This window comes from Fulmarus glacialis, unplaced genomic scaffold (genome assembly GCF_000690835.1).
Source record: "Fulmarus glacialis isolate BGI_N327 unplaced genomic scaffold, ASM69083v1 scaffold7959, whole genome shotgun sequence".
Classification (NCBI taxonomy): domain Eukaryota; kingdom Metazoa; phylum Chordata; class Aves; order Procellariiformes; family Procellariidae; genus Fulmarus; species Fulmarus glacialis.
In genome coordinates this window covers 2998-28766 of record NW_009233829.1, presented here as the reverse complement: position 1 = coordinate 28766, position 25769 = coordinate 2998, and the positions used below count along the sequence as shown (strand labels likewise).

The 25769-nt window shown below is 38.2% G+C and overlaps 1 protein-coding gene across 1 annotated transcript; it reads right to left on the bottom strand.

Annotated features, from left to right (window-relative positions):
- PTDSS1 (phosphatidylserine synthase 1) lies at positions 1-25366 on the bottom strand. The gene is made up of 13 exons (XM_009585447.1): positions 25311-25366; positions 23588-23679; positions 22002-22046; positions 19694-19818; positions 16457-16615; positions 12765-12916; positions 10607-10748; positions 9560-9672; positions 7954-8019; positions 3559-3658; positions 2324-2392; positions 1725-1794; positions 1-403 (listed from the first exon to the last, which is right to left on the bottom strand). Exons 1-13 carry the CDS (start codon positions 25364-25366, stop codon positions 294-296), a joined length of 1299 nt encoding a protein of 432 aa, XP_009583742.1. The 3' UTR covers positions 1-293.
- Positions 25367-25769: the final 403 nt, after the last annotated feature.

Genomic DNA, 25769 nt, shown 5'->3' with positions numbered 1-25769 from the left:
ACACAAAACAGGGTGTACCTGCTGTGACAAAGTTACTTTTCTTTCCAGCATACTCTTCATCAGCTTTTGGTGCCACATGCTAAAGAAACTAGATTTAAATCAGTGAATGGCAAGTGTCAGCAGGCAATGATTTGCACTACACTGGTGGCTCCATCTTGATCATCCTTTTCTTCAACACCTCCTTTTTTTAACTTTTAAATTCAAAAATCAATCTTCCATCTGGAAATTCAGAGCCAGGTCTGATTTTCTTTGTCACCTCTGGTCACACTGTAGGATATTTTCAGAGACCATTCTTATTTCTTCCCGATTCCGTTTGTTACTTTTGACTTGGAGTGTCGATTCCTCCTTCTAGATGAATGGCTTTCACTATTGACTGAATGTTTTGGAGGACTATTGTCAGCACCTGCTGAGAAATAAGTATTTTTTGACTATATATATATATATATTTGACATTGTCGACCTCTTGTCTAAAAGACAGTAAGGCTTTCTATAGCTACGGTGTTTACAGTACGGATTATTTCAGGATATACAAACTGGCTGATACTCATACTCCATCTAGTGGCATATTGTTTTAAAAAAAGCAATTCTTAAGACTTCTGTAGAATTCTTCCTCCTCCAAAAAAAATCAGAAGTTTGCTGTAGGAGAATATAGTGGTGAGACATCCTCCATTTTAAATGACATCAATAATTAAACCTCCACATTTTTATTACTGGCAGGTACTACTATCAGAAATTAAGAACTATGGAAGGAAGGTGACAGATCCTTCTAAGAATACATTTCTTGTTTTCAGTCTTTCATATGACAGACCATGTTCGTCTCTGAGAAAGCAGAGGGAGACAATGGGGACTGAAACAAGAATTCAAGAGCAAAACATGAAAGAGGCTGAAGTTTGCAATTAATGAAGTAACAAAAAGAGAAAAATTTGCTTGGACAGATATCTCTGGCATATATAAATGGGAAAAACATTTTGAGTGCAAGTAATTTTTTTCCAAAATATAAAAACCCACAAATTTACTAAACTAAGAATAAATTAATATCAGCATCCAGAAAAATCATGTATGAAATATAATGAAGATCTGCCATTGGTGCTTTTCAAGCATATGATAAGTAAGAAATAATGATACAAACACCTGGAGCATAAACTCTGACAGAGATGTGTGAACCTTGATACTTGTTCAATAAGCAAGACCCCACTAACAGAGGGGGCAGGTAATTTAACTGACCTCTAGCATAGGGAAAAGAAGTCAGAGGAGGCGGCTGCCTTTGCTTAGGACAGAGAAAGCTGTTTATGACCATGAGCACTGCACTGACTAGGGAAGTGTCAGTAAGAACACAAGATTCAGGGCACATTCTTGACTGTTTCTTAACATGCAGGAATAAAAGCACAATTCACATTCATATGTTTCAAATCAAACATGCAATGTTCAGAGAGAAAACCTGTCCACAACAGTTGCGAAATGCATAATGCCCTAAACCTACAAGAATGGCCTGGAATAAAGGCAGAAAAATACTGCTGCTTCATTAAAAAATAAATACATTTCCAAGAGTTAGAAGAAAAAAGGCAGTAAAGCCAAATAGCTTTGCAGATGATTTATCTGTATAGCTCCTGCAGGGATGTTTAAATAAGTCCAGCTGTCTCCAAGGTAAGTTTCTCAAGCCTCATTTCCTAGTGCTGAGCCTTAATGCTACCACTTCAAGAATATAGGTGCAACAGTGCCAATACCTCTACTGAATTTAGAATGAAGCCAGGAAGCATCTGGACTGTATGGGCTGTCTTCACTTTCTGATAAGGTCTGCAAAACCAAGAAGGACACATGTCATTGGGATGCTGGTTCTTGTGATCAGCACTTCTCCTGTTTGCAATTAGACTTGTAAATTTAAACTGTGGCAGAAGTCATCATAAAACATTCAGCCAGTACTTAGGACTTTTCCCTTCCTAGTTAGAAGGTACAACACAGATGACACAATAAGAACTCACCCCTTGCCACGTGATCTGTTGTGTAACCAAGTATTCTTAATATTCCCCTAGCATTCCACCTGTACAATGGGAACATTAGCTAACCATTCATCCCTGAATGCTTTGCTAAAATTACGGCCTCATTTTGAGTAACTAAGAGGACAGCATTCTTTAGAAACCACAGTGTAATTTGGGATCTGTCCAAGGCCCGCTGAATTCAGAGTTCTTTCTATTGACTTCAGTTAGACTCTGGACCATCCCCCTTCACCCCCGTTTATACTAGCTCTGGTAAAGAATTCTAATATCTAGGAGCACTGCAGTTTTAACTCTGGTATAAAACAAAAACAGGCTTCCTAATAACGTACCTTTTCTCGGTGGCCGTAGTATTCTGCGTACCAAACCATACCATATAAACACAGGAAAGTTGTAAAGGCCTAAACAAGGGAGGAGAAGAAAAAGAAAAAATAATTTGTAAAACTTCTTCCAAATTCCTTGCTGGTTCAAGGTCTCAGAGTCCCTGGAGATTCCGCATTCAGAGACTTTCATGCTCTGTTTCTCTCTGCATCTTTTGTCAGGATGAGTAAGACTTGTGCTTCAACTTCAAGGTACATATATGTTCTGCCACCATGGGGTATGCAGACCAATTCTCAACGGGGGCGTAAGAATACATACAGATCACCCAGATACATGACACACTGTCAGTACGATTTTTGTCCTCACCCTGTACAGTCATAATACAAAGGCAGTTGGTAGGCACTTGTAGGTATATTATTAAGAACAACCAGTCTGAGAGAAAAATAATTCTCCTTCTCCCTGCCCCATGCTTCAGGCAGGGTTATGTGGTGCTCTGATCTGGGAAGCAATTCAATACTTTTCTTCTCTGAAATTTCAGGAATAAAATCATCATGCTAAATAAGAGAACAACAAATCTTAACTCCCTGTCACCTGTTCAAACTGTGTTCCCAACTAGAAAGGAGAAGTATTTATCTGTCAGCCCATTATAAACGCCTTATTTTTCACTGACCATTAAAAATGTGTTTGGCATTGGAGTTACAAGTCTGGCAAGACAAACATCCATTTACTGCTATAAAATGGGCATTTCATGCTGCATTTGCAGTAATCACACTGAAGTACAGAAAGTTGCAGGCTGAGTGAGAATGATTTGCTTGATAAAGCAGGGTTGTTTATGTAGTTGTAAGACTTCAGTGTGAAACAACATGCATTAGTTATTAATGCTATTCATTAACTCCTGTTCCTTTCCAGTGGGTGCTATAGGAAGCACCTCCAAAATTAGCCTCAATCAAACTGACATTTTCTCTCATAAAGATAAAAAGCCCTATAACTAGTGTTTGTTTCACTGTTAAGCACTGTAAAGTGGCTATATTCTGCTATGTCAAGAAATAAGGAAAAAAGTTATTCTAGTCCTTTCAAAGTGTGTTCTAAATGATCTTGCATTTGCTTTTCCTAGGACGTGCACAAAGCTCTTTACCAGCATTCCCCCACAATGATCCCCTGCTGCCAATGTTCCAGAAAGGAAGCTATTTAGATGCTTTCAATGCTTTTGCCATGCTTTATGTTTCACATGAGAAATCTCACTTACCACACAGAGAAGCCAAAACACAACATACAGTATTTGTGTTTTGGAAAAAAGATCCTGTCCAAACTTTATGCACACAATAGCTTCAAGGAAAGCAATAACCCTGTGGGTAAATGAAAGAGGGGGGGAAGTGGTTACAAACACTAAAGATTTAATTCACACGTTCACAACCCAGACCCCAGACTGTCAGCTCTAAACAAGCGCTACTCTCTAGTGAGCACACACCTCCCCAACACCACCATCAACTGAAATTATTTGGGAAATTTATTTTTCTTTCCATACTTTTTTTCAGCATAAACAGCACACAAAAAGTGATCAACTGGCAGTTCACAATTCCGCGAGCCTCTGCTTGTCCAATGAACAAGCAGGAGTGTGTGCCAATACCAGAGAATTTCTGTTTATACCTACCGCTGTGCTTCAGTCCTCACCAGATATAAATTTCTTTTCCATGCTGAACAACCAACAGACTCCCCGTTGGGTGAACTAGAACTGTGCTTTGGGTATTTCTCTACTGGATGTAAATTTACAACAATTCTAAATAGGCTACTTTGCTTGCTTTGGATGGATTTTAATGAGAAAATTAACATGAAACAGCATTTCAAATTCCCTGAGAATCCACGCATTTGCTCTGGTTTATGTGTAAACTCAGGTCCACACTACAGCATCAGAGGATTTGGGGAGAAATGTGAGAGGAAAAATTACAATATTTACTTTCCTATTTGGCATTATTAGAATCAAAACAAGTATCTCCAGCTCTCTACCCGTTACCAGATGTTTACATCTTTTTAGGCTCACAGCTATGGAGGCTTGTCCACCATTTGGTGTGGAACAAGGGGTTATGAATCTAAAGCTTCCATCACCTGCCATGGAAATATATTTAGTTTGTGCAGGTCCTGCACACAAAATTACATCTTTTTAATAAATAAAAGTGTAGAAACATGACTGGTGCAGCAAAGTGTAGAAAATTGACTCTTCTCAAGCTGAAGCAAGTCATGAAGAAAACTATTAAATTTATAAAAGTTTAATACTTAACTTGTTCAATAGTGACTTTGAGGTTGTACATGAGCACATGCATGAACGCTCCTCAAACATGTGCAGGCACACTTAACATCAGGTCAAGTGTTCCGGTCCCCCAAGCTCGACACTGCAGGACATTCCCTACCAGCACTCTCCACAACCAGGGAGCTGCCAAAAACAGCTCTACTGCCTGGCAGACAGGACCCAGCTCCCTCCGTCAGAGAGGGGGGAAAGATGTGTGCATGACTTAACTACTGGTATTGCAGAGATGGTCCTGGTACAAATAATAAATTACAGCTTTCTCTGTACCATCTGATGTGACTTGCAGCATGATGAGTGGGGCCAAAACTTAGACTTGTGGAAGTAACACCTCATTGACCAATACTGCAAATTAATGAGGTGCATATTAGCAAAAACTTGAAAGCAGTGTTGCTCTGTTGGGTCACAAACTATTTTTCTTTCTTGGTTTTGTATTATTCTTACTGATCCAGCTGCAGATTAAAAAATAGTTAAACTGAACTACAGCAGTGGGAACAGAAAGACCACCATCAGGAAACAAACATACAAGGGTATGATATACTTGAAGGTATAAACAAAACAATAGGCTATTTTCAACAAGGACTCAAAAAATGATACAGCTGTTTGTGCTGCATTTATATATTCTTTCCATTATTCTTGTCAAGAATACCTGGGTTAAGCACATTGTACAATAGGACAGCTATTACAGTTAAAGAAGTGGTAAATCAAAAGATAGAAGAATGCTAACAGTGAAAGGTGTTAGTGTCCTACTGAAGGGTGATGAGAATACTCAATAGAACTAAAGACACTAAGTTTTTATTCAATCAAAATGGTCTTGTAACATCCTAACAGATATTGCTTTTTGAAAGGCTTCATCTTAACGAAAACGGTGCAATGTCCAGCAGACCTGTTGCACTGGCCTTTTTCATGCCTTACATCACTTACTGTCCATCTGTTGAGAGTGATACTACAGTATACATCAAGTCACAGAGAACACAGTTTCATACCAATGCAAGGCACTAATTTTAATTATTCCCATGGTTAGGCTGTTACAAATTCAATTTGTGCCTTTAAAGTGTGTCTTGATCACCACAGATCTGAATATTCTACATACTTGCTTTTAATTGCTTCAGAAATTATATTCTGATAGTTAAATGACTGGAAGAGTGCTGCTTTTCCAACAACAGGAACTCCTAGTGTTGCTCTGGTTTTTTCAGCAGATTACAGAAGCAAGCAGTATCAAGGAGAATACTTACTTCATGCACGTTTCCCAAGATTAGATCAGACTGTAGGTAAATACTCTATTGCAGTTCTTGTTATGCAATCATAAAGAGATATTTGGCCATCTATTTATTGACATATATTACATTAATGTGTTCAGTGAGAGCTTTGAACCAAGGATGATGGTTTCTGTAATCCTTAACAATTTTTCAGAGCCAGAAGGCAAACATTCAGCATCATATTTCCCTCAGTTTGCAAAAGGATACGTTTACATTCTTTCTCTTAGATGAAACAGAAGTTCATCTTTCTTTCTTCATAATGCAGAACTTGAAAATTCTTCCCCCAAAATTATAAAATTGTTTAAAATGTGTCTTATAGAAGACTCTAGAATTACCATCTATAGTTGAGAAAATTTCCTTTTTCATACGAACATCTCAATTACTAAATCATTTCAATACAGATTTCAGTAACATGTCTGTATTCAAATGCGTATCTCCAAAATATTAATACAGTTGATCTGTAACTACTAGGATGTTTATGTACAAACAGAGCAAGGTTATTTGATTATAATTGTAAATTAAGTAGTCATATTAACTGTGTGATTAATTAGTTATTTTCAGTACTAAAGCACCATCCACACCAAACCCAGAAAGACAGGTTACTCTGCCATGATCATTACAAAAATCCAATGCTTTTTTAAGGACTGTGCATGTTACAGACTCTCTTTAGGAATCATAATGTTTTGAGGAGGGGGATCCTCCCTAAGTAAGGAGATTTAGGCTTAGGGAAAATATTATCAATTCCTACTCAGCACCATTAAAACTAAACAAGAATAGAATTACTACCTTTTGTATGTCCATTGGATGTTACGGTCATGAGTTGAAGATAGTAATAGATCCATCCAGGAAGGTGATAAGTCAGTGAAAGAGGTGAATATTTAAGCCCAGCCAAACCCAAGAAGACATGTGTCATGTTCTCCAGGGTTCATTTAAACAAGAGTAGAAATCCCTTCAATTATGTTGCAGCATACTCTGCTCTCATCTCAATTAAATGTTGAGAAAGCAGTATTCTTTACAGTGGTGTAGTGCACCTGGAAACATGCCTTCCAGCCCAGCACTGTTCCTAAAACTGTGTAACATCCCTGAGACTCACAGTAAAGGTGAGATAAGTTTGCCAGAGCACTGTCTCTAAATTAGATCCGAGTATTTTATGGCTCATTGAAATGCTATTCCGATTTAAAACAGTAATAGATTCTTCTATTAAACACGAAAATGGTTCAGACAATTCTGGAAATAAGATTATACACTAATCTTGACAAAGAGAATGAAATGGCTGTTTTAATTTAAAATCATTGCCATCAGAAATTAACTTTTTCAATAGTATCTTAAAATACTTTTTTTTTTCTTTAAGACGTGATTTAGGATCTTTTATGTTTTCCCATTTGTAAGCTTCCAAGTCATAAATCAAAAGGGACACTACTACACTGCTTTTTTACAAGAAACTTTTACAATGCTACAATAGCATATACTTTACGTTTCCAGAACAGTAATTTTAGTCAAGCCATCTAGAGAAGGCAGTTCTCACCAAAAGCAATCATGCAAACTCTCCATTTAAAGGTCTCTTCCAAGAGACTTGTTGAAAGATTGTAGCCAAGGTAACCATCATTCATAGCGTTATTCTTTTCCCTCTTCGAGAATAGAATAGAAATAGTTGATAACCGTGGTTTCTTTCACTGTCTTCTGTTGTGATTCTGCTAACAGCGGCAATGCCTACCTGGACAGCCAGGTAAACATTGCTACGATGACAGGCAAGCAGTAGAGGCAAAAGCTTTATCCTTCTCACCTGACTGAGAATATGGGCAGCAAGGCCAATGCTACTTTGAAGGAGCCTAGCTTTATCCAGCAGTTTCTAGTTCTTCCTTCTGTTCTTCTCCTTACTCATTCCATCACTTCCCATGTTCTACCTCCAAATCCAGAATTTTCCTTTCCTCTGAACTTGCAAAAAAAAGAAAATCTCTCCATACTGTTCTTTATACTAAAAACAACACAAGACAAGGACTGGCTTCATGCAAAGCCTGTTCCTGTGCTGGACTTATACTTAACGCTTGTCCAAGTGCTTCAAGAATGCAGCAAGAACACTTACCCGAACACCCAGCACTGAGTTCCCACCCTCTTGCACTGTGTATCTGTGAGGTACGCATAGTATTGCCTGAGAAGGGAAACCACAAAATTCTTCAGTGAAGTTGAAAGTCCCCAGAGTATTTACATTTAGAAAACAAGTTTATGTTACAAATGTATCTATACTGAAAATGAAGTGCCATGGTTAAATCACATGCGATCATGCTGGATGTCTACCAGATGGCTTCAATTCTAGTAGGATAGATTATCACATAGATCGAATAGCTTGAAACAACACAGAAAACAATCCTAAGAGCAAAGACTGGGAAAGTATCCAAACTAGTAGGCTAACAAAGCTACATATTTGTCTCCTGCCTCTCCACTGAATCTCCAATTATTTTAGGCAAAGTGCAACAGCTTCAAAAGAATTAAAGAATCCCCCACTTTTTCCAAAGTTCATCTTTAATTTATTAACAATTGCATTTTCTTGAGAGATGTGGGTTTGAATCTTGAAAGAAGCTGAATATGGCTATTCCATATCCTGGGTGAGTGCTCTAACCACTGGCATGTTTTCCTCTCAAGAACAGAGTAGAATTTCTCACTATTTTGAAAACAGTCTGGAGACCATTCTGCTATTCTCTTTATGCTCTTTATGCTCCTAAATTTTAAGAGTTTGAGAGGGGAATTCCAAAGAAGTGGAACCAAAGTTCCTTTTCTCAGTCTCTGTCTCTGATTTCCACTGACAGATGGGGAAGAGAAGTGTTATTAATCCAAGAATACAAGGATTGTTTAAGAATAAAGACTTCTACAGGTTGGCAAGTGCCAGAAAAATACTTAAAAGCTCACCTACACAGGAGCTTATAGGATGTTTAAGGTGATTCAATTAACAGTGTGAAATCACTGCACATAACTGGAAACACTAACAGCTGTATTTTAGGAATAAACCAATGCACGGCTGCCATTTAACTGTCCAAGGTAATGTCACTTTACTCATGAATGGGAAATTCCATGCCTCTAACTTCAGAACTGTGTGCATTCTGTCTACCTCCAGCTGTCACAGGGAAAAAAAAAAATTAAGGGGACTCTGCTAGCAACGTGAAACAGCATGCATGACCAAAAGCAGGTTAATGTTTCTATACAACTGTTAACACGGCATATATACTGTTCTGTTACTCAGAATATGGTAACGCTCTATTTTTTCTTATAACATGCTAATATTTCCTGTAGACAAACAGAATAAGAGCTCAGTTAGAAAAAACAGCTCTATTTTTCCTCATCTACACTTTTGTGAGCGTCTGACTCATCAGCTTTGATACTTTCACATGCAGTACTCAATGATAACATATGCAGCTAACTCACAAAACAGGGAGATGCTATACAAACAGAAGATGGAACAGACTGGTTCTGCATCCTTACGGAAACACAGATGTTTATATACATTTTACCTTATTAGTTTTCTTGCCAGAAAATACACTATATTGAAAAGTGATGATTGTTTTGCTTTTCATGGTGGCAAAAGCATAAATTTCTTGAAATGTGCTGTACTTATTCACCAACAATATGCAGTTTTTGGGTGCCTAGAAGTCAAGCTACTTTAAACTGAAGAAAAAACACCATGGCAACAAAATTACCTTACAGTGGGTGCTGTAATGATTCCTATGAAGAGAATTCTCCCCCAGCTTAAAGGGTGGCTTGCTTGGAACACAAAGATATGCTTCAAAAAGAATGTGTTCAACTCAGTCAGCTAGGGGAAAAAAAAAGTTAGTTAATAGTGTTCAACTTACATAACTCTTAATGAGTTACTACAGAAAATGTGCAAAGATTAATATGGAAACCAAAACACAGACGGAAAACTATTTATGCTCTACTATAGCCCTGCCGGTTAGATTGAGGATTTAAAGAGTCTAAGATTCCTGCTCTAGGACAAGCAAGGAATATACTAGCAAAACAAAGAATTATCCCCTAGACACCTCTATGAAAGTATTTGCTCTCTTTCTAGAAACGCATTAAGGGACCAGACACTAATTCACACTGCAGAGGTCTTCTGATAACTTTCATATCCTAAATCAGGTATGAATGACTGAGGCAAATTTGGTAGAGGAGTAGAAGAGATCATATTAAAAAAAAAAAAAAAAAAAAACAAAAACAAAAAAAACCCAAAAACAACAAAAAAACAGTTTTAGTGAAGTCTGCTAGCATTTGCATGACGAAGTACCAAAGCAGTTCGGACATATTGTGGAGTCTTGCTGGATCAAGGCCAGAATTCTGAGTATCAGTGATCCATCCACAGTAAATGGGAAAGAAGGAAAAAAAAAAACCAAAACCAACCCAACCCACAAACCACCAACAAAAAAACCCCACACAACAAAACCAAAATAAAAAACCCAACCCGCACCAAAACCCCACTGTCTAGCAGTTTTTAAAACTGTATCAATTGCAAAGAGCAATCTGATGGCCAGTACAGCCATCTGTAATATTTGATTTTTTTCCACAGATTCTGTAATTACACTCCTGAACTATCACGTAAATCCCGTGAACAATGCCCTGACCAATTCTGCATTATCAATTCATTTAACTGTGTATTTCAGTGATGGATATTGCATTAGACTATCTTCTAGCCAAACACAGCCAATAACTGAGCTGATGGCAGCTTTGATTTCACAGAATTTATTTCTTACCTGCCAAATGATCATGAAAAGGTAGATTCCAGCGACTCTTTGAAATGAAGACTTAGGATCAAACCAGCGGACATAGGTCCAGCTGGCTGGGGTGAACTGCAATACAGCTCTTTTGATTTTCCCTGTGGTTGTGTGAATGTCCCTAGAAAAAGAGAATGGCTGGAGTAAATACAAGGAATACGCAAGAAAAAAGGAAAAAAAATAAAAGCAATAGCCATGTTACTGATGTTTCAGAACAATCACACTTTTTCGCTGGACAGCAGAGATCTTCACAGACACAACTGTGTACCAGGCAAGGGTGAATTAGGAAATATAATCTATTAAGCATTTCAGTGAGAGTGCATTCTGCTATGAAAGTCCACCCTCCTCTATCCTCAGTCAGTAACTAACTACAAAACATATCTATCATTCTCTCCATGAAGGAAAGAAACAAGGATTGCAATTCTGCAAACCCCCTAGAAAATCTAGAGGATATTTCTTCCTAGTCTATGCTGCCACTGCTCTTATCCCAAAGACTCCTTGTTCCAGAGCTCACTGACATCAATCCTTCAAGAATCTGTCAGATTTGTTATTCATTAATTGTATAAGGGGCTGGCTCCACAGGTTTGAAAATACTGCACTTCCAGCACAGACAACCCCTGCTGTTCTGATATTAGATAGATGCATGCGAATCTTCTGGAGCGATACGATAGCACTGTTAAAAGCTAGAAGGCTTTTAAATTCCCTTTTGAAAGGGGATGTGAATGGAGGTTCATCTGACAGATGCGTTACTGGTTCTTGCTTTTGATAACATTAATTAAGATGAGCAACAGCATCCAAAGGACAGGGAATCTAAGAAAAAACTCAGAGTTTCCTTTTCTGACGGAAGACTATCAGGGCTAGAAGTCAGTTTTCACCCTTTTACTTCCCTGGCCCTTCTGGACAAAAAAGAAGATTCAGATTTGATATTTCTGATACTTGTGTTCTTTTAGGCTAGTGGGATCTTAGGTTAGGGAGAACCTTCTAATCTTTGAGAACTGTGTTTATTCAATGAAAAAAGAAAAGAAAACAAAGGGGCACAAGCAAAAGCTTCCCATTCTATGCAGCTCCTCTTCATATTAAAGGTCCAAAAAATCTACTCATGCATTTAAAAGAATGTGAGGAAAAATTATTCCACGAAGACAGTAAAGACTAGTCCTGCCATAGATACTCTGCTGTTTTAACTTTCAGTGAACTCTCTAAAAACAGAGGGACCATCAACTCTATAATGCTTATTATTCCTCCTGAATTGAAATGCAGGAAAATTGAATTGAGACTAAAGACTGGATGGTTCTCAGAGAAATTAACAAATTTGTGAGTAAGAAAAGAAAGCAGTACAGAAGTTCATGTAGGGTACAAATTTGGAAGTCAAGATTTGAATTCCTTTTCCATCTCTCAAGGCAATATCCTTTGGCAATTCATTGTACTTGATCCTGTTTCATCTACACCATTGGTAACGTGCAGATAACCATGCTTGCCACCAACTGGCAGGGGAGAAGGCAGGAGAGGGGCAAAAAACTATGGAAGAAACTATACCTGGACGGCTAGGAACTGACACTTACTAGGCCACAAGCTGTTGCCTTTTATACAACAAACGCTGCTTTATTTTGCAACTACTCCATTTATTTTAGAGGGTCAGCAATGGGGTAAGGCAATTCACAGCACAGGTACAATCAGCCTGATTCCTCTTCTGCAGTTACAACTAGTGCTGACAGATTGCCACACTAATGCCTCAAAGGTGAGCCCAAATCTAATTTAAAAGCATTGTATAATGAGAAAAAATTACAATTTGATTTGTTCACTGCCTTCTTCCAAGTTTTACTTGTGTAAAATAAACTGAAAATGCAAATAGCTTTACTACTTTATATTTTCATTTGGCATCAATGCTTGTAACTTAGATTGCAAAGGAAAATTATATATACATAATCATATTTACAAATATATGCTGTACAGTAGCATTACTATGAGATGGATTTTTAACATTTAAAATAAATTTACAGCATTCTTAGCACACACAGATTGCATGCTATTTCTATACCACATGCATTTTACATATGCAAAGGAGGTCTATTTCCCAAGGAAATAAATTTAATATTATAACATCAAACATAATGTTTATCAAGCTTTAATTTAGACCTACTTGAAGCTTGCCCAGTGATAGGTCCTCATCTCCAAGAAACGACAAACTACCATGCCCAACCAGATGCCACCCCCGTTACAAAGCAGGATGTCCAAAATGACTTGATCCCACCAGCATTCAGCAAAATTAGGCAGAAGGTGCATGAAGAAGAGCTACAGAATACAGCAAAAAGATTCTGGATGAGGAACAGCACAGAAATCATATAAATTCACGTTTTAAGTACACATTCAAAATCAGCTTTTCAGTACTTAAAGGACATGAGCCACGACCACTGAAATTTGATGGGCATCCTTCCATTAACTTCAGAACGCCTTGGATAGAACCACACAAGACATCAGAGGTTTCCTTCTCACTGTCTCCTGTTGGGGCTATGCTGTTTATAAGGATATCATGCAGCTCTCAGCCTCTCAAAGATGATACACAGAACATTCATAGAAATGCATGAAACAAGCAAAACTACTGCATTTCTTGGAGGAAAGAAGGTGTTTTGTGCTTTAAAAAAATAAATTGAAGAGAATCTTAGTTTTATTTTTGCTGAATAGTTTTAAGAAGTATGTTTTCTAAACCAGCAACAAGATGCAGTAAGTAGAACAGATGCATTTGTAACAACTGTCAGTACTAAAGCATGTTGAAGTTCAGGACTTAGGACTTGTTCTATCTCAAAACTCTTTCTTTCATTTACTATTTTTAGGAAATTTAGTGACTGTAAAAAGATTAAGAGTTCACCAATATTTCAGACACTACAAGCTTTGCTGCTATACTTGATCCAGAATGGTTCAAGAAGTTAAGAGGATATTCCACTCTCCCTTCCTGCTTGGTCTCTGCTAAGCACTAATGATGAAGGTACTTTTACGATGAAGATACTGGAAAATAGGCCAGAAACAAACCAACATCAGGCTGAAAAGCTGACGCCTTCTGGATATATTAAAACATATTCAGTCCCTTAAAGATTTCCCCTGGAAAATGCACAAATCATTTACCTCTGAAGCAATCTGTTCCTTTCTGAATACTCAACTTAACTGAAGACCACTACGAGGCATTAGTAAGGCAATTAAATGTATTTACAGATACACTTGGTGACTTCACACTTTTGATAGAGTGAAGGAGAACAACTGGCCAGAGTTAAGGCAAGATATAAACATAACTTACTAAGAGCTAGAATAGGATTCAGTGCCTCTCATTCTCCTTTAAGAGAAAATAATTGTATTCTCTATTCTACAAGAAAAATCACAGCAACCCAAAAAAAAGACTGAAAAAGTTAGCTGTGGACTGGAAATCAAGACAGCCATGTGTTAAGCAGTCCCTTCGGAATACTCAAGATATGCTTAACAAAACACATAGCAAACTAAAGAATATTCTTACCTCCACAAAAATAGTACAATTTCTGTCAGTTAATGTACATACATGTCTGTGGAAGATTATTGGTATGATTCTGTAATAAAGTATCTTTTGTTAACAGATACATAAATAAAATATTGAAAAAATTAGATGTGGGAAAAGGAACAAGAAGAATGTTTTCTGTATACAGCAAGAATTAATACTGGTCCAGTTATAATAAATTACAGTGACTGATTTGACAATGACAGTTCCTCTGAAAACTCTTGCAAAACTATAGCAAAGAAACTTGTTTTTCTTTGACAAGGCTATGGGAATTTCAACCTGTAGAAAAGAAAATTTGAATTTCTCTTCAGCACCTAAGCTATAGAGTGTTGCTCATTATCCTGCTACACTTTCCCTTTCATGTTTTAAATTAATTTAACCTGAAAAGTGCACTAGGCTACGAATCTCAACCTGCAATAATCCAGTCAAAGACACCAGAAGTTACAGGTAATAAGGCAGCAAAAACCAGAGCATAGGTGTTGGCCAGACCATCTCTATGGTGCGAGCTGTTTTCTCAGAATGAGAGACCAAGGTCTGCCTGCATCCCAACTTTAATCTGATAGTAGGGAGCATGAGCCAAGTGTCCATTTCAGAATGGGGAGCCAGCCGAAATCCATTAACGCTAATAGGAGATGCAGAGCTAAATCCCTATGTAACTGCCCTGATAACTTCTGTAGATTTCTAATGACTTTCCTGAACTAACTAATTCATTAAAATTCCATTTGAGTGGTGATAACCTCTCTGTATGTTGTACCTTACCCAACACATTGTCTGTTCCAGTAATCTGCCTTTCAACAACAGGGAATACTAAACACCTCATGCAGTGTCAAATTGAAGACGATGGCTGTGTGATGATCAACTCAACGATAAGAATGCATGTAAAACAAATCCAAATTTATTCTTTTCCAGAGGGGAAAAAATGAGTACAATAACTAGCAAAGTTGTTTTCTGTGGATGGGTACTTGTGAATTTCCAATCTTAAGCAGTTTCAAAATAGCTTAGAAAACAGCGTATCCTTCAATGCCACAGGAAAAAAACATGTTTTGAAAAGGAACTCATGGTACCAGTATTTTCAAACCCAGAAGTTTAATTTTAGACAACTAAATCCTTATCTATGTTTCTGAATTCTAAACGCCTTGTCAGATGAGCCAAGCATTCTCAAGACAGCAAGCTCTACAGAAAACTATGATTTTAAAGACTAAACTCAGGTGTTTACATCTACACTTAGTATTTTACGTGTGCCAGGTTAGACTATGCTGTCCCAAAAGCTGATAAAAATTGGATTTTTTTTTTTCCTCTGAATTGTCCAATCAAAGAATATAATGAAATTAAACTCATTTTTATAGAAATGCATCTTTGGATTTTAGGTGACACATATTCTACTAATCAAGCTCTAGGTTACATGCAAGTGAAAATATTGAGAGTAGCAATTAATCAGCTTGAATTCTTAAAGCAGATCTAACAATAAGGACCAACAGTCCAAGCAACAGTCAATTGACTGAATCAAGTCAAGTATCTGTATTTTTTTTAATCCAAAATAGGATTTGAAAGTGCTAACAGTCAAATAAGTTAAGCATGTGCTTGGGAGAACTGTGGTAAAGCTAGGTAACAAAAATAAGTCAGTGGTCCTCCAAACCATGGGGCAGGGGACTACACTGCATGTGAACCAGCTTAGATTCAGGTCTAGTAAAAATCACATTTTTGTGTCAGTGAACATGAATAAACTAAACTTAAAACTTTTGTTTTGTACAACTTAACAAAAGAAGGGCTACGCACTCAGGCCTCGCGACAGAAAACAACACACTGAATGGTGTCTTGCCATTCCATATAGACTTCTCCTCATGGGAGATCCCCAGGGATCCCTCAACTCCATTTCACTGTACAGCATGCATGACTATACACAATGTGTAATACTGTTGTATTTGGGGTAAGGGGATTATGACAGTAGACCACAGATATTGCAAGGTGAAAAAGGGGAACAACTGTTCTGAATCAGGAAACGTTAGTCAACATCTGAAGTAGCATGAGTGTTGACTCCCATAACAGCAGAAAAACAAATTATGGATGGCACCAATAGGCTGGCCTAGACTTCCCTCCTACTCAAGTAGTAGTAAGTCACTTACCTAAACCCCAGCTTGCTGTTGTCCACTGATGCAACTGCATCAATTGCTCAGCATCTGGTTTACAAGGCTTAAAATGTAAATCTATACTGACAACCAGTGAGTCATCCTTCTAGTGACATTCACACTTCCCCCCAAGAACAATTCAAGCCTCATACGTTTGCTTATAGTTAAGATAAATGAGTGGCCTACCTCAGTGAGCTCCCAGGTGATGCTAATAGTCCAGCACAGCCCGTAGCTGCGGATCAGCAAAGCTTTCATAGCCCAGCCCCAGAAATGCCCAAAAGCAAATATATCAAAGTGGCTGAGGATTCTCTCCCAGGTGATAACATGACAGTTCACAGCATACTCCTGTTAATGAAAAAAAAAAACAACCCCAAAACCAACAACAAAAAACCTCAATCAACAGGCAACTTCAGAAACACTAAAAAGAAGAAACTTCTTTCTATCCAGTGCAACAAGCCTGAAATTATAAGGATATCAAAATAAACATTATTCCACTTTCTCGTCCTTCTAAATTCTGCAGGAAAACTTTCAGTATTGAGACTCAGTGTCATCACAGTACAGCTCTAATTTAAAGGGAGATAGAATAGACCTTGGTGCCTGAAGGACCATGTATTTCTTATGTGACAGAGGAACAGCTGGAGCAATAAAATCAATAATAATAAAAACAGCAAACAATACTCCAGAAAATAGTTATTTGCTTTTCTTTGGGGTTTTGATTTGAAATAACCACCTTTCCCCACTTTCATGCTGTCTGGTGTTCAGATGTGGCTCATCAGTGGCTAATCTCACTAGTTTGTGATGTTATGTTACTCATCTCAATGTTCATTTGAGTATCTTTTGTGTCTTATTTTCCTCACAAAAGCAATTTCCCAGAACACATTCATATTGAGAAAGTTCAGTCACAGGGCTGAATTTAAAAAAAAAAAAAATCAAAGGGAACTTGCAACTGTTTTGTCACAGATGAGTTGCAGATTCCTTAAGAATATTAATTAATATCCTAGTCATCAATAACACAATAACAAAGGAAATGTGTTCTCTCATGTTCTACAGCAAGTGCTAGAAATCACTGCCCAACAAAAAAAACAAAAAGCAGGAGGCTGCATCTGTGGGGTTCTGTCTCACCACTGGGCACAAAGTGAAGTATTCCCAGCTGGAAATACACATTTAAAAAAATCTTTGCTCTCTAACCCTCCTAAAATATACATTGCCACCTGCAGGCGACAACACAGCACTGCTCAGTGCTGCTGAATTAAGAAAGGATTCTCTTTCAGGCCAGAACTATTGCTAATCCTGCACAAATGAACCATGATCTAGTTGAAAAGGGGATCGCAGAGAAAGATTTAAATCCTGGTCTCCATAAAGAGAAGAATGCACAATTTCACACAAATACTTCTATCAGCAAGTCCCACAAATACTTGTATCATAAGTCCCTCTATGAAACTGCAGGTTACCCTTATTGCTGGTGCTCCGTGAAGTGAAAGCATGGTATTTTTTTTTCACACGACAGTGCTGCTGGTCATTCAGAAAAAGGTGCACCACCTGTCCGAAGGATGGCAAAGCTGCAGCTTTAGTGCATGTACCCAAAGAGATCTGAAACTGGCTCATTTTTCAGCACGAGAAGCACGGAATGCACAATGGAAGGTTCAGGCTCCTAGCTACACCATGATATCTGAAACTCTGTGATGAGTGAACACAATGAGGTTACTCCAAAAGTAAGCTTTTTTCCAGGGCTCTTGCTTTTTTGCTTTTCTTTTTACTGGGGCTTTTTCCCCTCTGTCTCATCTTTCCAGCTGCAGCTCTGCCAGTCATACAGGGAAATGTGTTGAACTTTCTTTTATACTCAAGCAACTTTGCCAGCCCTGTGCAAGAGACCAAGCTGCAGCCTTCAGTATAGTTGCACTTTAAACTTTATCCAACTTTAAGTGACAGTATCAGAATTGCAAAGTAGTACAGAGTAAGTTTCCACTGACTGCTACAGTCAGGGAATCTGCTATACTGTGGTTCTGTGCCAGTAGTAATACTAGTCCTCCCCTGACTTCAATCTATTTATTTCTAACTTAAATGACAGGAGAGACAGGTGAATCTGACTTACCGACAGACTCCTCTTCTCAGCTCCCTTTTGTTGCTCAGCAACACCACTAACCCCCATGCTCATGCTCCATTTAGCAACGCGTCCTCCCACCTCCCTAACAGCAGGCTGCCCACGCCTCACCACCACCACACGTCTCCAACAGAAAGTCACAGCCCTACTCTGGATGCTGGAGTTGCACAACACATACTGCTGATCAGCTGAGGTCAACACCTGAAGCATCCAGAGTTTTCCAGGTAAGGAGCCCGTATGCAGCCCTCTATCAATCAACTAATGTAAGCTCACTGCACTGTAAAGATTTCCATTCCCTCTTATGTGTGGCAGGGCAGAAGTTTGCAGCCACTGCTGACTAGGTGCTATGCAGTAGTTTGCATATGCACTAAATTGCTATTTGCCAAAGACAGTCAGTGTATTTCCTTACTCTTGAGGCATAAGTCCAATAACAGCACCATGGTGCGCAGATGCACAAACCCAAGGGCAAGGAAGCACTCTGGTCAATTGGTGGGCAGCAATTTGATGTGATAGTGAAGAGGACAAGACTGGAAGTTCTTGCCTCTCCATGCAGTAACCCTCTTCTGCTCGGTACTCAACTTCTCACACCCTCTTCTGCCTGCCTCCCAACATACCTCACATACTTCTCCCAGGCCTCCTTTTACTACCTCAATTCTAGTGTTGTCACCTGAAGGGGAGTGTTCTCTATTGAAAACTCTTTGCAAGCTGCTCAACAGGCAGAAGAATAAGCCTGGCTTTCCGTGCCACTCCAGATCATGGTCCGTGGAAGTAATTTCCCAATAGTAACAGCACCAGTGCTTAGCTGGGTGACTGGAAGGCAGCAGAGCCCTGCAGTTGCTGTACCTGGATTTCCACATACTCAGTAGCATACCAGTCATGTACTAAGCTCAGAGTAATAAGGCAAGACCGAAGTTCTTTGAGTGCAGCATTGTGGCATCAAAAAACCTGATCTGGGGGACACAGACCATATAGGCCTCATTTAGATACTACCTTGCTGAGTCTGTTTTCAGTATCCAGGCTCATATCTATTATTTAAAGGAAAAGGAATCCAAACCCACCCCAGTGCAAACATATCTCTCACTCCCGACTGCACACTCATCTGAACATCTGCATTAGAAAAAAAATAGAGAGAAGACTGTTTTTCACACCAATTGATTTCAATGTAAATAAATATTAGTTGATACAAAAGGCTTGTTGACTCTGTCAAGTATAGGCACAAACTTGCACTGCTCATGCCAGCAAATTCAGATTTATCCCTTCCCACTCTTGTAAAACATGCCTAAAGTAGCCAAAATGTCCAATAAAGTACCATGGATACATACCATAATATCTGCTTCCCTTGTGGCATATCGAAGATTAGGATCCAGCCAGTACATCACAGCTTTTACCTGCTCAAAGTTAAGGAAGAGCACGAACACCAGGAACAGAAAATAGAGCACGCTGAGACCTGCAAAAAGACTCAGCTTTAAAATCATGTTCACTCACAAAACTCCTTGGGACACAGAGAGTCCAAAAAGCTGCTTTCAAACTGTTGCTCTACACACGCCCAGTTTGCACAAATGAGTTTTCTACATACAGTGACTACATGCAAAAAAGCTTAAGAGACACAAGTCAGATGGTAATCTCTGAGCACTCAGCCCTTCACATCACCTCCCGTTTCAAGTGACATAATATATGCTCAACTGCATGAACCCAATCAAAACAAAATCAGTCTAGATACGAGTAGTACAAGGCTCTGACCAGGAAGCTCTTTAGTAAGAGATACATTAGGACCCCAGGATTGGATTAGCTCTGTCCCTTTGCTTTAAGTATTCTTGGTCTCACTAATGCAGGTCCCTAAGCCTGTATGCAGACTTCAACACAAAGATCAATTTAATAATCCCACCTGGCAATTCCAAGCTATGCTGGCAATAAAGAGTAGTTATAAACTAATGCATGTTTGAGTTACTTTTGTGAGCTGGAAAATTTGCTGTTTGAAGCTTTTAAAGATAAAGATGATTATTATTTGTTTTCACACCATTATAAATTATGAAACACTATTGCATTTGGGACTACCGCCCTTCTCCTCCCAATGTCTGAATACGGATTTTTTTAAAAAAGAAAAACTTGTAAGAAGTTAAGAGTCCTAGGTGTAGATCTGTGGGTAGATGAAGCTGCTGTTGGGAGCATATCTTTACATTATTCACAAGTTCACAGATATCTAAGACCACATTTGGAAGAGGCATATAAACACTAACACCATATCCATAATCTAGCACTCAAACTTACTGCAGCAATGTCGTGGAAGGCAGAAAGATTAAACTTAGTATCTGCCATGCAAAATAAACTATTGCAATTCTAAAAAGATATTTTAAACTATAACCAGAACTCACGTGTTATTAATCCCCAGTGTATGCTAGAGAACAACACATGAACAGAAAGTATATATACTATATGCCACACTACTACAAGAAGTACAGTCTGCAGGGGAGGGTGCATCCTGAAATGCTGAGGACACACTACTCCTACCTTTCATCTACTGAACAGGTCTGAGACCTCAAGCATGGCTAAATAAGCCATGCCAGAAAAAGCAGAATTACATGGGGAAAAATGTTCCTCTTGATTTTGCGTGCAGCCTTTTCCTGAAAGTACAAGGGGTCAAGCTCTGACAGTATCAACATTGAGAATGACCTTTTACTTTACATGTGCTGAAACCTGAAATGAGCAATAGGACCTGTGTTTCCCAAACTTCACAAGGAGCAGGATTCTTTAATGAGTACTATCTAATCAGAAGTATCCTCTCAATGTCAACAGATGAGTAATCAGCTACTTTGGGAGGCTACTTATTTTTAGCTATATAAGGTGGCGGGAGAGAGAAACATTAGTCCCTTAAAAAGCAACAGATCAGCTTTTAAATCAAATGTGCCTAATTCTCTGCAAATGTCTAGGATATGCTCTGTGAACCCTGAATTATTTCAAAATAAAATTCCTTATGTTTTTGCCATGTAATTCAGATGTTTAAAGAGCAGGATTTCACTCAGTTAGTTCTGTAGTTAACAGAACTATTTTCCAAACTATGAATGCAACTAATATTTACAGGTACTTTTGCTGAAATTATAAGAATCTGAATATATACATGTTAAGAATATGAATATATACATGTTAAGAATATTAATAAATGTATGTTAAGCTATACAATGATACAATTTAATAAACATATAAAGTAATAGCATATTTTGCCAGTAATGAAAAGAAGCACTCTACTAAACTGGATTTAGTTAGAAGTCAGATAGTATATGCAGTAGCTATAAAAAACCTAAACCTTTTTGGAGTGGGAAGGGATGGCAGTAGGAAGCATGTAGGGGAGGGAGATTAGGAAGCACAAACACAAAACAGGATTAAAACAGAGTATCAGAATGAAGGATCCCTTTCTGGTAATTTAATTTACACCACCCTGACACAGAGTAACTACAATGACATTCCCAAACATAATTAAGAATAGATTATAAGCAACTGCTCAGAAGTGGGAGGGAAGTGACATTCACACAAGTTTGATACACAATTATGTTTCATGAAAATTCCATTCATCTGAAAGTTAAAACAGCTGGTCCTGCAGAAGCACTGAAAAAGTCAGACACAACTTAAACTTACCAAAAACCATTCTCCATATTGCAGGGTGGGGTCGTGTAAAGGGGCCTGTGGACAGTAAAAAAAAAGCTTATTAGAAGACAGTCAATAAGAACCACATAATCTATTTTTGAGTATATCTCATATGAGGATTTGGCATGAGCACAGATCAGTTCTCCATCAAACTATGTAATATACCCAAAAGTTGGGGCTCTATGTTAAAAAAATTTAAAAAAAATGGTAACAGCAGATTTCAGAGAGGAAAAGGAGACTGCCAATTAGTAGGGTGTAGACAAAATTTTCCATTATTTTTATGGAGTTGTTTCCAGAACAGTAGTATGCTGTTTGCTCAGCAGACACCACATATCAGGTGTCACCTGAGGATCTCTTGATCTGGTTTCTAGACCACAGCTCACATTTGGCTTGCTCCCAATGAAGCCATCTAATACAAATTTCTGTGTGTTAGCAAAGAAACATGGTGCTTAGCCTTCAGAAAATCATGCAAACAGGCCTCCTAAAACTTCCAAACTGAGTATCATATATATAACAAGTAAGATAACTATGCTTTTCACCAGTGTCAATATTATTTACTTTAGAGCCAATGATTAAACTGACTTTATCAGATTAAAAACCTCTCAGTTAACGTGAAGAGCAGAGAAGATAAGTCTAGTGAAACTGGAAAGCCTCTAAACATGAATCATACATTTAAGTAGCAAGAAGTAGCTGAACAAACACTTTCAGCACACACTGCAGACTGCTCTTTCACCATTGTATGCATAAAGCTCATTTTTCTCTGGCATTCAGTTTTTCAGGGAGCACTTTGTAAAAAGTATGGATTAATGATTTTTAAAATAGGAGAAAAACACATCCCAACTCTGAAGTACAAAGCTGCCCTGAGCACAATCACTGTTTTTTTTTCCCTGAACACTGCCAATCCTGAGACAATTTAGACTTGGCCCAAGAATTATGCTCTTGCTGACAGCAATAAGTAAAAATTGAAAATAAGTAAATAATAAATAAATAATAAAAAAGAACCAACAGGAAGACAGCATTCCCTCCACAGAATTAAGTGTCACACAAGGGTTTTTGCCTTTTTGCACTTTCTGCTCCTCGCACAATTACCACAACTTTTGTCCAACTTAACCTTACTGAGCAACTGTGATTTTACATTGCAATGTGACTTAGACCATTTCGAACTATCACTAGCTTCTGGTAAGGTGTTATATCTCTGAGAATCTGTAGAATGACACTTCTGTTAAAACACACTGAGGCAGACTCCTTTCAAACATTATTTAAGGATCTGGCAGCATCATTACTTAGTAATCTGAGCTGCAACTGCACACCTGCAAATAGAGACACTGATTTTGAGAACCTGACTTCCTTGTTAGATACAGACAAGCTATAAATAACTTGCATTTTACCATTATCTCCACTCAGTATGATTGCAACCCATTTTTAGACTGTTCCTTAACACAAAGGAATTCAAAAGAGCAAAGAAAAAAATAATTAAAAATTGGTATTTTAATAAAAATCAAAATAAATATAGTGGCAATAAAGAGAAATTCACATGTTTCAAAAAGTGAAGTATAAACAGTATAAAGCTTACTTACCATTAGGAAAAGCTAGAACACTGATGATTAGAAAGAAGAAAATCACAGAAAGGATGCCCCTCCAAATATTATCCTCTGGGACAGAATCATCCCTGAAGAGACAGACAACATCAAAGTGTTAAAGTACATTGTAAGGATGAAGTCGAAAGGCTTGACAGAAATAAGCATGCTGGTTATATAACAAGTCAAGATAGTAACCGCACTGAATGATTTTCACTTTGCACTTCTGCGTATCCCCTTCTCACAAGAGACTTAAACATATAATCAATACAAGCAAGCCATAAGCATTGTTAGAAGTCAATGCAGAAGCAATGACTAAATTTAACACAAGGAGAAAAAAATCTTCCTGCTTTAATGATCATAGAAACATCAAAAGTACTTTTACACAGCAAACAGAGATCTAGACCAAAAACTGTGGAAGCCTGGATGCAATTCCCAGGTTTCCCTCTGCTGTTTTGGTGCTGCTCACAATCCCCTTCACTTCCCTTGGCGTGTTTCCAACGCCAAATGCCTGAGGTGAGTGCAGAGAGGGGGGGAAATAATGATTACACAGCTTAGAATCCATGTATAACAGAGAGACAGCAAAACTGAAAAGAACCAGGGAAAAACATCAACTTGCTTTTAGATCTATTAAGCTAAAGCTCTGAATAAAATACGAAGCATTATTTGTGCTACTGTCATATTATGGACAGAAGAGAGATCTAAGAATTAATTTGGAATGCCAAGGCAAGCTTGACTGAGCTCTTCTTTCTTTTCAGGCACATAGAATACAGTGTACAGCAGCGAGATTAACAAAAAAACCCTCCACCTAAATTTTCTAACCAGCAGTCAGCTTCTAGGATACTTCAGTAATACAAATAGAAACAAACTTCAGACTATCGTAATATGCATAGCTAGTATTTCATAATGTATCACCCACTACAACTCAAATTAAAGTTTTACTGTCTGGGTAATTTTCATGTACTTAGGATCAGTTTACCTATTTAAATATATTCCTTTATTTATTCCCAACCCATGATACGAGAAAATTCCCAGCAAACTTTAGAGAGATAAAGCTCTTCCGGCAGATCATCTGTCACATTTCTGGATGGTTCAGTAAAGAATCTATGACAGCATAAATGCGCTCCACATTAGATATTTGCTGCAGTTATAAAATATTTCCCACTTTGCCAAATTATTTCCCTTTCCCTCAAAATTAAACCTTAAGAGCTCCACAGCAGACTTCCATCATTGTGAGGTATTTAAGCACTGGGTTAGTTTAACTGTATGGCAGGAAAAAGTACATTAAACTTGAATGGTTTCTCTGCAGGCCTCAGGGACTCCCCACAGCATTTTTTTTTAAACCAGCTCAGTCCAGATTTACCAGTTATTTTCCAGCAGGCATGCTACACCAGCTATGAAGCCCAAGTTCCAGAGCTTAACTCTGGCTCCCTTGGCAATCTCAAGAGCCTCGTGCCATCCAGCACACTTCCCAGCCAGAGCCTCAGGCTCCAATGGCTCACACAGCAAAACCATATTCCTGTTTTAACGTATGCAAATAACACAAACACACATGCTGTCACGGGTACCACCAACTGGGGGAATTTCTCTTTTTTTTTTTTTGAAGAGAGAACAGATTACTAGAGTCACATCACTGTACAGGTCAGCGTGGCCAAGAAAGAAGTGAAAGACACTGTGATCACATCACTTAATTGTCACACCAGCTGGGCTGAAGGGTCCTCACCTTTGTATATCAGGATTCTGAGTACTACTCAGCTTCAGGAAAGCTGTCCTAGTCATGTTGGCACCATTTCCCCCAAAATTCAACAAAGATGTTGTATGCGGTGTTAAACTGCATTTCATTCCAAGGGAGTGGTAGAGGCATTTCATTTTGGCTTTTGGACACCTTTCAAAAGGAATAGACATACGATGTTCTTGCCAGAAGCAGGTAAAAACAGGTGGGAGCAAGAGACTTGCTGCTGTGCACTAATTAGAATACGAATTATAGTGTTTGCCTGGAAGAACTCTTTTGGGGAACGCCAAAAGAAACAGGGAAGCAAAATAACTTTTGGAGGAAAGACACTACCACAACAAGCTGCAATCAGGAAAATGTGCTAAATCATCTCCTCAGCCTTAGGAATTTTGATGCTGACTTTGAAATATAAGCATTCATGCAGCAAAAACAAGGTTTTAATGCTAGTGT